Below are 14,899 nucleotides of genomic sequence, written 5' to 3'. Positions count from 1 at the left end.
ACCCGAATGTAATGGGTACCATTCCCTGGAGTCAGTAAAACCTTCCAGGGGGATGGCTGGCCCTCCTGTCTTCAGTGGTATTTCATTTCAACCAAGTGATAGCACTGAGGGTGTGTATGTGTGTGTGTTGTGAGTGTTTTGTCTTTCCATGACTACAAGTGTGCACCTACGCAAAAATTATACATATTTGCGTGTTTATCTATACATGCATGGTTGAATGGTGTATGTCTGTGTGTAGGCTGTGGGCAGCTGCCCTGTGTCCACAGAGGTGAGGTAGTGCCTGACACCACAGGGGCAGTATTGCTGCCCCAGCCTGGGGGTGTATCCACTTTGAGGTAAATGGTAGCCTTCTTGGCATTTGCCTGCTCTCAGTGACGCCCATGGTAAAAAAAAGGCTAATGTGTATGGAAGCCTGGAGGGGCCACACTGAGCTGAGTCCGTGAGGAGAGGACTCTGAACAAACCCTGCAGGTTAGGGCTGTATATCACAACACTGCCGCACAGTGCATACAGTAAAATGAGGCATTCACGTTACTCTGAGGTGATGTGTGTTTATGTGTGACAGAGAGAGAGGGGAGAGAGAGAGAGAGAGAGAGAGAGAGTGTGTGTTTGTGTGTGTGTGTAAGATGAGCTTTGCTGTCTTGCTGGTGGTTGCTGCTATTCAAAACCTCCTTGGAGGCTGCATGTGGGAGATTTACTTCTGACCCCTGGCTCTGAATCTACAGTCCAGCTATTAGATCTTGTTTCTTCTCTCTATCTCTGCTCCTCCCTCATATCCCATCCAAGCTTCTCCCTTCCTCCACCCCCCTTTTTTCCCTCCCTCCCTTCAATGCGGTAACTCCTTGGGGGAAGAAGGGCTTAATTGTCATTCATACGACGGTAGGCTGCTGGCACAAGCAGCACAGGCAATGACAAGGCAAGTCTGCTCAAATGTGTGTCTCTTTGTGTGTGTGTGTGTGCGCGCACTGTATGTCACAGGAGCCGGTCCAATGACACAAATGAAGGTAGATATGGAGCCATGGTCTGCATGTTTTTAGGTAGGTAGGTAGACAACACAATTTCATAAAACTGGAGTAGCCTTATATAAATATAGCACCGGTTTCACTGTGATCTACGAAGAAGAAGCTCCAAAAACTGCTGTAACGGCTCAGATTGAGTTGAATTAATTATAAACTAGATCTGGTAGCACTGCTTTACTACAGCCATTATGCACCAGAATAATGCTTAAAGCAGCTGCAGAATTTTCAATGTGCAGTGTTTGCTGATTGTGTGTGCCTGCATGACTGTAAGCAATAATATGTCACTGATGTCCATATTTTCTGAATTACTGCTGTAACATTTATTCAGAAATAATACTGAGAGGTGCTGGCCAGCAAGAGAGCTGGAAACATGGGCTTCAAATGTGTAAATCTGTGACTGCTAAAAAGAACCAGAGAGGGGGAACGGACCCCCGTAAAGAGCTCTGCTCTGAAGAACTGAGGTGGAACAGGCTGTGGCTGTGTGTGTATGTGTGTGTGTGTGTGTGTGTTGTGTGTATCTGTGTAAGTGTCTTGGCAAATGGCTACAACTCTTACTAGATAAGACATCATGCTCAGACAGAAGGGCCCCCACACAGATTTTAAAACAGGGGTACGTATAAGGAGGAGAAAGAGGTGGAGAAGGTGTTCCAAAAACAAAATCCTCTGTTTGCTTGACTCTCCTGTTGCTGGTGTGTCGTTTCTGTTACTGTTGGTTCCAGTTTTTAAACCACATACTGTAAATGTCGGAGAAATGCAGATTCCTGCCGAGAGGACTCTCCCTCCATCCTTCCCCTATAAAAATGATGGCCTTTCCCATCTCCCAGTTTGCCCCAAATTCCTCTTCCCTTTCAGTGGTGGCAACTTCACACTTCCTGATCCTCGAAGACCTCCAGGAAGAGCGGAGGGAAGAGTTCGTTGGGACACTCCACCTTCATGTGAAGGAAGCGGCTGGCGTGGCACGCCCCGATCATCCGCAGGTCTGTCACTTTCATCAGGAGCTTCGGCCAGAAGTGGGGAATGTTGTGCTTGCGGTAGTTGATGTAGTGCTCAAACGCCAGCAAGTAGGTCTCCTGGCACTTCTCGATTTTGTCCATGCAGGTTAGTCCAGAACGGTCTGGTGACAGGAAGAGTCAGTGTGGAAGGAAGAAAGAAAGGAAAGAGGGAGGCATAGTGGAAAGACAGCAAAAGATGAGTGGAAATTTTAGGAAGAGAGGGAGGAAAGGTATAAGGGGTCAAAGACAAAAACAAACAAAAAACAAATCTTTCTTAACTCAAAGAACTGTATTAAATAATTGAAATGATACAGAAAATGCATATTTCATAATTATTCTAATTAGTTCTTAAATATAAATAACAAAAAAAATTCTTACTTTTTAATAACTTGTGGCTACGCTGAGAATTATTACATACTTTTTTTTGTTGCAAAGGCCAGGATTATACACATCCTCTCTTTATTCGTAATCTATTATTTCAAACCCCAGAGAATATTGTGTGACATGCTTCCTAAAACTTTTTAGAGATTCTACAATGAACAAACCAAGAGTGAAGGCTTTTTAATCACATTTAGGATGATCTTTAAATTTCCTCCTTTCAACACTGAATATGTATGTGGACTTTTATCTTCAGGCTATAATTACATTTTGATTCACAATAGGCTACAACATATACTGTGTAAAGCAGCGGGTAATAACTAGGAATATGGACTGTCATGGAATTGTGTCTCCATGGGCACTGAAATTTACATTTACATTACTCCTGGACCACTAATGTTACAAGCAGCCAATTGCACAGAGTAAAGGCACAGTCATGCACAGCTTTAAGTTTGTCAAGTTAAGTCATAAGTTGTTAAGTCAACAACAACCTGAGCTCATGAGCAGCACAGCCTGCAACAGCGCCACCTCTGTGTCGTCCAGGTTGAACTGTGCCAGGCTCTTGCCCAGATCGAAGATGGCGTCCGACACCACCCCCAGGCCGCCGTTCTTCAGTTGCTCACGCTTCACAGCCATCTCCCCGCTCAATGTTAGCGTCTCACTCTCTGGGTCGTAACGCATGGCAGCTCGCAGTGACATGATCTCCATGCAGCAGCCCTTCAACAGGATGATCTGGTCTTCACAAGGTAGCTGGTGAAAATGTTTGAAATACTTGATTAGGCAAGGTTATTCTTATCTAACAATTAGGATATTGAACCCAATTTAACATACTGAGGCTGTAAAAACCATATAACAATTTTTACAAGGAGGAAATTATTGTGTTTTTTCTTTCAGTTCAGAGTTCGGGTTATAGCCACAACATGGCAACACACGGATGTGTAGAAAATGGGAGAGAAGAGAAAGTTTTTGACGAGGAATTGAGAATTTGATTTGACGATTATTGATTCTAATTCTGTTTGCTGATCCTGTATCTTATTGGATCTTACATCAGATTCTTATCACATGATTTATAGGAGTAACTTCAATAGTAACTTTATTTTAACAGCACTTTTCAAAAACTGTGTTTAGAAAACTCTTTTTTTTAAAAGAACCGAAATCAAGCCATAAAGGACGGAGAGCGGGGGAGAAACATTAGGATGGGTTGAAAAGAGGAAGATGTTTTTCTCCACTGATTAAAACAAATTATTACTGACACGCACCGATTTAGAATCTCTGGGTTGAAACCCATTTGATTAAATCGACTCCGGTGTGCTAGTTAAATTTCACCATAATGTAAGCTTGTGTCTTAATTCACTTGACCACTGAGAAGAGCAATTGGCATTCATTGGCTTGATTTGTCATGTAAATTTGTACCTGGAGGGCACGCTTAATTTTTAGTGGCTTGACGAGGCTGGCTTTGTTTCTGTGCATTCTTATCAGTAATTCACTGCAGTGAACAGATCTAATGTAGACTAAACAGGTTATCTTCTTCCACCTCTTTCATCAGCTTAAAAAGGCTTTTTTCATAATATAATATATTAAATTGTGAATAACAGATAACATATTAAACATTAACTGATTATCTGTTCCACTGTCTGGAATACTAAAAATCTGCTACCGTTTAGTTTCCCTTAAAGTTCTCTAAAGTTAATAGAATATCCAGCAGCAGTGTGAGGAATATTCTAGTTTTTACTCATTTGAATAGTAGTATCCATCATAATCATAACATGTGTATAATAATAGAACAATCTGGAAGATTTTTCATTTAAAATATGATGATTAAAAAATTGACAACCTTTGCTTTCGAAAGTATTCTAACCCTGTGATTTATTGTTCTCAAAAACAGCAATGGATTACAGTTCAAATTTGTCCTGTAATTGATTACAGTTCAAATTTGTCCTGTAATTGATTACACACACACACACACACAGACCAGTCCCACTAGACAATAATTCAGCTACCCTGATAATTATCCAATCACACACGGTCTTATTAAAAGCAGCAGGGGCTAGAAACATGATTACACGTTGCTAATTAAGGCACGACAAACAGGAGCACAAGTGCTTCTCTGACTGTCACCAGCATGAAGGCTGCTACTGGCTTTATTTTCTCAGCCAGACATACATTTTCTGTTTAAGTGCTACAGCAAGGTGTAAATGATCAGCATATTAATCTGTGCGTAGTATTTTTTCTATTGCTGCTGCTGATTCAGAAAATCTTCTCTATGTGAAATCGTTTTGACACTCCCCCCCCCCCACTATACTGTTAAGTTGTAAATATTGGTCATAACTCTCGTACCACATGTCATTATGGTCCTCCTCAAACATAGGAACTGCTAACTCTGCTAGACAAATTGACCTCTTAAAGTAAACATTTCCTCAACTAACACACTCACAGGATGGCAGAGGCTTGGCTTTGTCTTCTGTGTTTTTTATAGCCCTTTGTATCAGACAGACTCCCATGCTCGGCCTCTGATCCTCAGGACCATTAACCATCACTCACCTCAGAAAACATGGGCAGTTTTTTGGCAAAGTCGACGACACGGGTGATGGCAGGAGTGATGATCTTGGTGAACTCACTGAAGGCCTCCAAGTCCACCTTGTCTCCGTCTGACGTGGGCGCAACTGGAGACTGGCCGATTTTGTCTGGCTACGTGGGACGATAAACATGGCTGATTAGAACACAGTGGAAAATGACGTTAAACGTAAGCATATGAGTTAGACAGAAGTTAGAGTTTGAAGAAAATACCAAACCTAAGAATGAACTAGTGCTACTAATAAATATTTTAGGAAAAGCCTGAATCTTTTTACTCTGCGCCTTAGAGCTCTATTGTTGTCCAAAAATGATTATTAAACCGTTGCACTGGGTGACATGTTCCTTCAAATCATCAAGGGCACCATAGCTTGAGTTAATCCCACATACACCTGCTACTGTAAAGGCTCACTAGAGCACCAAATGTGCATTAATCCGCAGACGAAAATAGCCTGAGCCTTTTTAAAAAAAAAACAAAGAAACTATATATTCGAGACCCATTTTTCAAGATTCATGAAGTATTAACAGACAGACAAAAACATTGTTAGCTTTGGTCTTTTCATGGGATTTGTTGACAATAAGGAATCCACAGTATATTGCCAGCGTTATCATTTAAATGGAACATGAAAGTGCATATACCAAGAGAGAGTAGGAGAGGAGAGCATTTCTGAGCTGGGTAGAATAAATAAAAGAACAAAGCGCATTAGGAATTAGAGTTCATTAGAACAAGTTACAGTTGAGAGTATGTGTGTGTTGTTAGAACTGAAGAGCACAAAAGAATAAAATAAGATTACAGAAAAATAAGAGTGGTGTGGGGCTTAGAGTAAAATATAGCAGAGGAAACAACACAGTGTTAAATGGTTTTATACCCTTTTTGCTCCATTTTACAAAACACTGGCTTGCCTTGGGAGAGAAATTAAAACCAATTTATCAGATAAGGACAGCAGATTGTGCTCTGTGAAAGGAATGGGACATGTCACCAGACAGATAACGCTTACTTAGAGGAACACGGCAGTGGGGAACCGCAGATCAGTAATACATATGTTTGCAGAGTTGTGTGAATTGAGGCTGTGACTATGAAAAATATTGTTTCACGCTCCACTGAATAAAGCGTGTGTCAAGGCTATCGTCATTTATTCAGGCTGGGCTTCCACAATAAATGGGATGAGATAAAAGTATAGGAATAATCACCTCACACAAGGAACCATCAATCATAACCCAGAGGGAGAAGGATTGCATAAATTTGTACAAATTTAAACAATCCTGTGCTGTGCAGCTGAGAGCTGAGCAATTCTGGAAAACTTAAATAATCGTAATAATAACTTTGATGTACTGCAACTCTTGTCATGCGAGAGACAAAACAAAACATTGGTTTCACTGGTGGAGGTCAGTGGCATTTTTCATTTCAGTAGGGAGAAAATAGCTCTACGGAAAGAGAGCAGCTGTGGTCCAGAACTGCTGAATGCATGCCACACTCTCAAGTGGAGAAGTTTGGAAACGAACCACGAGCCAGTGCAGGTTCAACTATCTGTCACGAGTCCAACTGACACAGATGACAGACTCACAATGGAGTCTTCAACTCAAATCGTAATTGTTTGTAGAGTTTCTTTTTATGTAGCAACTCCTTTTCTCACTTACAGTGGCCCAAAGCCATGAAGATAGTTTAGCTTTTATTTCTCCAGGTTTTGAGATTCAAGAAAAAAATTCAGCAGCAATGAATCTTTGCAGAAACATTTGATAATCCACAGACCTCGTTGTCTATACATATTTTCATAGGTACTATTTCTTTAAAGAAAGATTTTCAAAGTAAGCTATGATTACCCAGAAGAATGGGGGCACAGATTGTTAAACTAATGTTGCTGTTGAATGTTTTTTCAATTTACATTTCAATGCAAACAAAATTCGATTCACCTCCATTGCACTGGTGTGGCAGCAGAACTCTGCAAAAACAAACTAAACTAATCTACATGGCAAATATGTAATTTGAGTGGAATGACACTTAAGATAAACTACCCATGGAAGTGTAATTTAAGAGTGTTTAACCATCCTTCAACTATGTAAGCACATTCATAAGAACTTTAATCTCCATACTATAAATGTTGCTGGAGTTCTGACACTTCTGAAAAACATTTGATATACAAGCAATTTCAATAAAGTATAGATTTGTATTTGTAAATGTTCTCACCATCTCAGGCCTGTGGGGGCTTCATTATGAACATTTATAAAGTGATTTCCTGCAGCTGTTAGTGTTTGTTAATTAACTGCATGGCCATCTGGGTGGCATTGAGGGAAATCACTTGGTTATACCAGCAGCTGGTGACGAATTATGTCTCTGCCGCTCTACAAGCTGGTTGGTCAAGGAGCCTAAACATTGTGGGGAGATAGCACGAAACTCAATGTGGTTTAAGCTTTCTTGAAGACACAATTTTCTGTAACAAACAGAAAAAAAGAAACCACTTGTGAAGTGTCTCAAGAGTCTCAAGACTTTGACATGAACGCCAGTGCACAGTAGGAATTGGCAATTGTTAAATCGGGAGGAGAGGGCGGTGGGGGGACTTTTTTGACTGCAGTCTCATCAGTTATGTTGTGAGCTTCAACTCTCGACCCTTATAAGATGGATTAGTGCTGGAAAGTTTGCTCCAGTAGAGCTGGAGAAGAGAAATGAGGCCCAATATGTTTTCATCTGGTTTTAACACTGTGACTATGAACTGTAAACACGATTAATGCTTTATATGATTAAGATCCATTTTAGTTTTGTTCTATATTGTTTTAAAAAGAAAATATCATTGGGCAGTCATGGGGAACCTCCTGTTACTGCTTAATAAGTGTATAAATTCAAGATGTTTGGAAAGCAAGATTTCTACTGTCTTGTAGAACACTGTCTTGTTGATGCTCATCAATACTAACACCACAATGGGTACTTTGCATGGTGCTGAGATTTTTGACTTCCAAACTCGCCTTTAGTGCAAAAACTACTGCCACTGCATGGCAAGGTGACAAGACCACCATGACTGCAGAACTTTAGTACAATATATAGTTAAACTGAATGTCTGTGTTCAACCACAACCATGAACTGAATCATAGTAGATTTCTCGTCACTAACGACTTTTTTTTACAATTTAGTTCTGAATAGCTGAGCAGAACATTTTAAGCCAAGCGGCTGTGCTGTCCTATTTGGCTAATGTTGGAGAGACCAATAACAAAAGACTTCAGATGAAGTTAATGAGTTCACATCCTGTTGAAAATAGGAGATTTGTGTGATTTGAAAGGCTGCCAGTAGGGTTTATGCTTGGAAAACTAAATAAAAAGCATGGACTGACCTTTATAAGCAAGATAGTAGGAACTAGTTACATAGCATCCTGCATATTAGTAAATATGAGTGAATGAACTTTTCTACATTCATATATCATTTGTATGCTCATTTCATTTGCACATGAAATAAACTGATTCGTCTTGCATCTGAAAACCCTCTTCTACTTTTCAGTCAGTCTGCAGGCCTTTTTATCTATTAGATGGGATTGTTGATCTCGGCTACATGTGCCTGACACAACTACTATGTTTGACATTTACATACAAACACACTACTATGCCTACCGACACGTGCACACACACAGAGATGCAAAAACATTTACAGTCCTGAAAAATCTTGTATCCTTTCAACATTTAAAGTATATTGTTGAATCCATGGGAAAAAAGTGTTTTTTCTAACAAGTAAAGGCTCTGACAGCTTCATCTTATGGGTACTCATTAAGTACTACTACATTTTCTAATTACAAAACTGTTCACTCATGAATTTACAGTCCAAAGTGCATCATTCAACAAAGCCATCCTTCAGTGCATAGTCATTTGTGAGCTACAGTACAGAGTATGAGGAGTGGTGTCCCTCACTGCTGCTGTTTTATAGCTGTCGTCCTCATAGGACTGAAAAGGCTCATCCTGGTTGGCTTAGCATGCAAATTTAGATATTCAGGGTTCAGTGGCTACAGCCTCCAGAGCCCCATTAGAGGGTGAAGCCTGTGTGAAATAGAACTGTTTATCCTTTTTAGATGAAGCAAGCTCAGGGCTAAGATATACAGTTTTCACAGTAGCATGGGTCACTGTGCTAATCAGTCTTTAAAGTCCTGGTTTTTGCAAGCCCTGCTCTAGAGACAGACTTTTTAACTTTTGTAGGGTTAATACAAATGTTTGTTAACCTATATATAATAGACTAACCCTTGCCTACTCACTGTAGCCTTAATCCTAAATGTAAGTCTTCATTCATGAAGAAGTGAGGACAAAATTATCTCACTTAACACAACAGACAAAAAACATCATTTATAAACTGGATTTCAAATTTTCTAATCTGGCCTCCTTCCCATCACACCCGTCCACATCCTTCTGGTTGTCAAGTCCCTCCACAATACTTGCCACTTCACCACAAGTGCTTTCAACCCCTCTTCAGATGAACACCCACGTACACCTCACATGTCCCTAACAGATTTTTGACAGAAAGATCCTTGATTTGGCCATGAGCTCTAGTCCAGTGCTGCTCTGAAATTGTTCAGGAGTGCTTAAAACTGGATAAGCACCTCAGATAATCTTCGGCCAAAACATGAGGTCAGTGTCTGTGTTTGTGTGAGACTGGGATAGACTGATACCAGGCAGGGATCCCCTGACAGGGCTGTCCAGCATAAATCTGATTATTTGCGCAGCAGCAAGACAGTTTGAGAGAGAGAAATTCTGACAGCCAACATCCATGCCAACTTGCAGATGAGTGCTCAAGACTCAGGATTTGCATTGGCTGAGATAAGGGGAGAGCTCGTTGAAAACAGATGGGAAAAAGTAGAAGGAAAAGTAAGGGTAGACACTAAAGGACAGTGAGAGAGGAAACAAAGAAATGAAGACAGGAAGAAGATTAAAGCAAAAAAAGAGAGTCGAGGTGTGAATGAAAACTATGAAGGGAATTAGGTCTGGTTAAGAGCCCAGAAGGATTAGGATGAATAAACCCAAATGCTAGAGAGAACTGCGAAAAACAGACACAGGCAGAGAGAGAGAAGCAGAAACAGACAGCTGGGAATACAGAGAGATAAATTCATAAAGAGCTACTCTGACAGTCAGGCATGTGAGGAAAGAGCCTCAGTGCACCCAGATGAAATTAAATCCTTTCTGACTTTAGCATGCATGTTTATGTAAAGACACAATCCATACTGTCCTGTTGTTAGGTTATGATGGGGTTAAAAGGAGAAAAATGGAAACACAAACACTACGCAGCACCACAGTTTACAGTATGACATTACCCCTGTGGCAGTTGTTTGTTGAGTATTTTTGCACTTAATAGGGTTCACGATAATCAGATATTACTGCAAAATCAACACACCCCGAGAGCTTGAACAGCAACAAACAACAAATGGTTACTGTTGTTCTATGAAGCATGGATTGGTTTTGCACAGCGGCGTATGTGAAGAACATAGAGGATCGTTAAGGTCTGTCACAACTTGGATCTTAATTTCTTAGTTTTGGTCAATGCTTCTATCAGGTATGACACCATTGTACACACCAGATTAATAGCTGAGATCTGGGAGAGCTGCCCAATGAAAAGAAGTCAGACGGGGCAAAAAACACAAGTGGTGAGACAATCAGACAAACCTCCAGGTAAACCAAAATTATTTGGAAGAGAAAATTAAGGCGAATGGTAAAACTGCGCATAGGCAACACACACATACTTGCCATAGTCTAGTGTACACACAGTGTTCCTACGCAATGAGGGATTATTTCTGTTTTACATTTTACCTCCAAAAAAGTGGTAGATATCTGGCTAAAGTGGAGGCTTCTTTACAAACTGCCTGATTGTCTGACCGCTGTTTTGCGGATCAGACTTTGTTGGAGTGATCGGTGTTTTCAGATCTCAGGGATTAACTTGGTAAGTAGAGGGTTATCATAACAGATTGAAATGATTTTCAGAGCTATGAAAATAAGACCTACGTTATCCTTTAAAATCTGAATTAGATGCTTGGACAATGTATCAGAACTTAACTTCAGTTCAAATTTAAAGACTGTTTTCTGTAGACTTGCTGCATGTGATAAGTAATTGTTTGTCTCTACAGTGCTTTGCCTATTTCTCCATGTCTTCTTACCAGGAATTTGCGCTTCTGTTTCCACTGGGCGCCCTGAGCATTGGTGTGTCGGTGGGCCTCTGTCACCATGCGGATCAGCTCCCACTCGGACCCCGTGGGCTCTGGACGGTTCTGGAGCGTTTTCACCATTTCCTCCTTCTTGCGTCGCTCCCTGTTCTCCTCAATCAGGCGCCGTTTAGCCACCCGCTTTGAGTCATCCAGTACCACTGGGACGAGAGGTGTGGAAGGCACAGGAGGAGGAAAATGACCCATAGAAAGATTGAGTGTCAATGAAAATAAAGTACAAAATAGGTATGCAATTAGTTTGCATGTTGCCTAAAGTTTGCATATCATCTAAAGTTGCATAAAGTTTCTATACAAACCTTCTAGACAAAGTCCTCACATCGTTTATCTCCCCTGCATTACTACTGCATCACTAATTCTTCTTGACACTTTGTCTAAGAGCACAACAGTTTCAAAATGCAAAATGAAAATGTGTAATTTTAAATTCACACACAAATAACTTGTGTGTGAGCTCATTTGCAGTTGTGTATGAACATGTAGGTGCAACACTCACAGTCCATGGCCATGCCCACTGCAATGCACTTCTTGAAGCGACAGAGCTGACACTGGTTGCGGGTAATCTTGTCGATGACGCAGCAGCCATCGTACTTACAGGAGTAGGCTGGGTGAAGGTTCTTCTGAATGGTCCTACGGAAGAAACCCTGGAGACAGACAGTAAGTTAGAAATGGATGGACAGAAGTTACAGGTAGAGTGACAGTCATTGATGTTTGTGGAAAGAGAAATGTAGAGAGAAAGAGGGTAAAAGGGAAAGGTAAAAGAATGAAAATAACTAATGAAAATGTTTGACTATGACGTCGTATTGTGTTTTGTTACAGTGTGAATAACAAACTGGCAGCATTTTAATTACCACTGCTGCTTCTTCTGTGTGATAAATCTAATTCAGAAATAAAATCTTCAATCTAAAATTGGATCTAATTTAGTCGGTATGTGACTGAGGCAATTTGTTTAAATGTTAACATCCATATACAGTATTTTAATTGTAGGAAGGCAATACTGAATACTGTGAGATGAACAAATCGTATTTGGAAATGAATTTTTATCCATAAAATAAGCCTCAGTGTTACATTCACAAACCCTTCTGTGGTGTCTTCCATATCACATGTCACTGATGAACAAACATGAACAAAAAAAAACAGAAGCAGACGGATCAAACAACCGACTAACAGCAAGGAAGACAAATGATGTGAAGACTGAGAACTGACTTGACAGACTGACAGGTTTTATACAAATAAGATGATATATCCTATTTCCGTTCCTGTACACACTGTGTCTATGGCCTGTGTCAGATTTGTAACTGTGTGTAGAAGAAGTTGACCTCAGAGGCCTCATATCAGGTTTCCTGGCAGATATTATGTGGGTTATGAACCTGCTGTGTCTAAAACTCCGGGGTTGGGTCGTGTGTGTGTGTGTGTGTGTACCTTACAGCCCTCGCAGGTAATGCAGCGGTAGTGGTAACCTGTTGCCTTGTCACCACACACCACACATGGCTCATCCTTTTCGAGGTAGCTGGGAATGTACCCTGAGAGAGAGGAGAAGCAAAGACAAAGTTAGACAGAATTATATTATGTATTTTTCCTATGTCCATCACATCAATATACAGCATTGGTATCAAATCACTCACTACTCTGCTACAGTTACATCAGAACATCCACCCTATACACAGCTACACATTATTTCTACTCATCATTGCAGCACGCTTGGAGACCGAACCATTTCTGCTGATTCAGCCAAGCTGTGGAAAAACTTAACAGTAGCTATCCACTGTTCTTATACTGTGACATAAACACAATGAAAGCTAGAGTCGTGAGCTTCCCATATGATAAATAGGAACACTTTATCATTTTCAGATGTCCTATGTGATGGCAGTTATTTTCTTGGCCAATAAGAAGCTTTGAGATCACATGCAACATGTGAATCTTCTGAAGTAAGACAGTAGAAGGATATAGTGACCTAAAAAGGAAGCAACGTTAGGGGCAGTGGTGTTCCTGTCATGTTATGGTGATACCTGAACATAATTTTGACATTAACAAGAGTTGGAGGCAGTTCTCTACAGCTGTCTAGCGACAATACAGCAACATTTGACCTGCAGCGCAATACCTGTAGAAGTCCTATGGAGCTATGTTTTAAATCAGTCCTCAGTTTGTTTGTATCTTGCAGGTGCACGACATGATTGCCGATGGTTTTAGTTGGAAAAATGTAGCATTGCACCAGCAAAGGCAGTGAAGAAGACAGCTAGCAAAACTGGATGAAAATAATGCACAATTTAAAATATTTAAAAAAATGTTTTACGAGGAGGAAAATGCATTCAGCATATTTATCACGCCTCAGGGATACAAACTATTTTAATTTTGATAAGAAACAATTTGTTTACAGGAAAACTCCAGAGGGCACATTTAAAGGTCTGTGGCTTCTCTAACTCATACAACGACAGAAAATTCAGGACTAAGACTCATTTAGTCTATTCTACCACACCCATGCAATGTCTCTATCCCAAACAGGACTTTCACTGCAAGTGCCTCACTTCCTTCACTGAACCTTGTTTAAATAGCAGAATATGCGATCCAGATGCAAACAAAAGCGTATCACAAGGTGACTAATTAAACCAACTAAACCAAATTTAAGTCTTAATTGTTTTCTGGTGAGGTTTAAAATATATACAATGTTTATAAACTTTAGATTAAGTCAGGTATTTAATTTGAATTATGAAAGGTGGAGAAACACACAAAAAGCATTTTTTAATTATTAACTCATCTTTATCAATTACAAAAATAAATATACCTGAAATCATCGTGGTCACAACATTACTGTTTGGGTTACATAAACATCAGTGCTGGCCGATCTATAGTTTCAGCATTTCGATTGTTTTCACTCACTGTACTCTGTGTTCCTCTGTCAGTAGCCTTTCAACTGCTTTAAACTTGGGAATAGGACAATTTGTTCTTTTTTCCATACTGCCTGCAAGACCAGTGAGACTAAGGGAATGAGCACAGAGACACAGGCAGTAGCAGATTCCCAGCCTTTTCACATGATATATAGCTAAGAAACTGGGAGGGGGAGGAGATGGTACACTGCAAGTCACAAATAATCATACAAACGTGGGTGGTTAAGTCTGAACACACACACACAGCCATGGCAGATCTCTGTACATACATGTGTGACGTTCTCATGACACATATGCCTGTGTGTGTGTGTGTGTGTGTGTGTGTGTGTGTGTGTGTGTGTGTGTGTATACTAAGGCGTGGTGAGAGCTGTGACTGGCAGTGTCAGTTGCTCTGCCTTTTGGCTTTGTTACAGATTTTAGTGGAGGAGGGGGAGGGCAAGAAGAGGCTGGTGGGAAGAGAGGACAAAAAGAGGAGGACAAACATGGGCGAGTGCCAAAGAGGCACAAGTGACATTTTGGCCAAATTCTTTTTCATCTATTGTTGAAAAGCTCTTGAGCTATTTCTGTTTATAAGAAAACGCATGTGAAATGAAAATACGAGGAAAAGAGAAAAAGGCAACACACTCAAGGGAAAACTTATGTGAAATATGGAAAAGACAGCTCACAAGTGCATTTGCACACATAGCAGTGAAAAAGAATGACACTATCCTGGAGAGAGAGAAAACAAGAAGACAACAAGAAAATAATACAATAGGACTCAGGGGGAGAAGACATGGTGGGGGTGGGGATAAGAGGAAGAAGAAAAACAGGCCAAAGCAAAGACAACAAGGACATCAGAGAATGATCATATAGGAAAAACGTCAGCTCCAGTGTGTTGGCAGG

The 14,899-nt window shown here is 40.4% G+C and overlaps 1 protein-coding gene across 1 annotated transcript; it reads right to left on the bottom strand.

Moving 5' to 3' along the window:
• Nucleotides 1-1,309: 1,309 nt before the first annotated feature.
• thrab (thyroid hormone receptor alpha b) lies at nt 1,310-12,655 on the bottom strand (the record flags this gene model as incomplete). Its single annotated transcript, XM_038695191.1, is given in 6 exon segments — nt 1,310-2,132; nt 2,880-3,138; nt 4,930-5,076; nt 11,073-11,278; nt 11,629-11,776; nt 12,555-12,655. Coding segments are annotated over 6 exon segments (1,112 nt in total), but the record flags the coding sequence as incomplete, so codon positions are not given.
• Nucleotides 12,656-14,899: the final 2,244 nt, after the last annotated feature.

The sequence above is a fragment of the Micropterus salmoides genome, unplaced genomic scaffold, assembly GCF_014851395.1.
Source record: "Micropterus salmoides isolate LMB-PRFRI ecotype aquatic unplaced genomic scaffold, ASM1485139v1 Ms_hic_scaffold_3766, whole genome shotgun sequence".
In the NCBI taxonomy this organism is placed as follows: domain Eukaryota; kingdom Metazoa; phylum Chordata; class Actinopteri; order Centrarchiformes; family Centrarchidae; genus Micropterus; species Micropterus salmoides.
The sequence above is the reverse complement of the archived record's forward strand: the minus strand, read 5'-3'. Positions and strand labels throughout refer to the sequence as shown.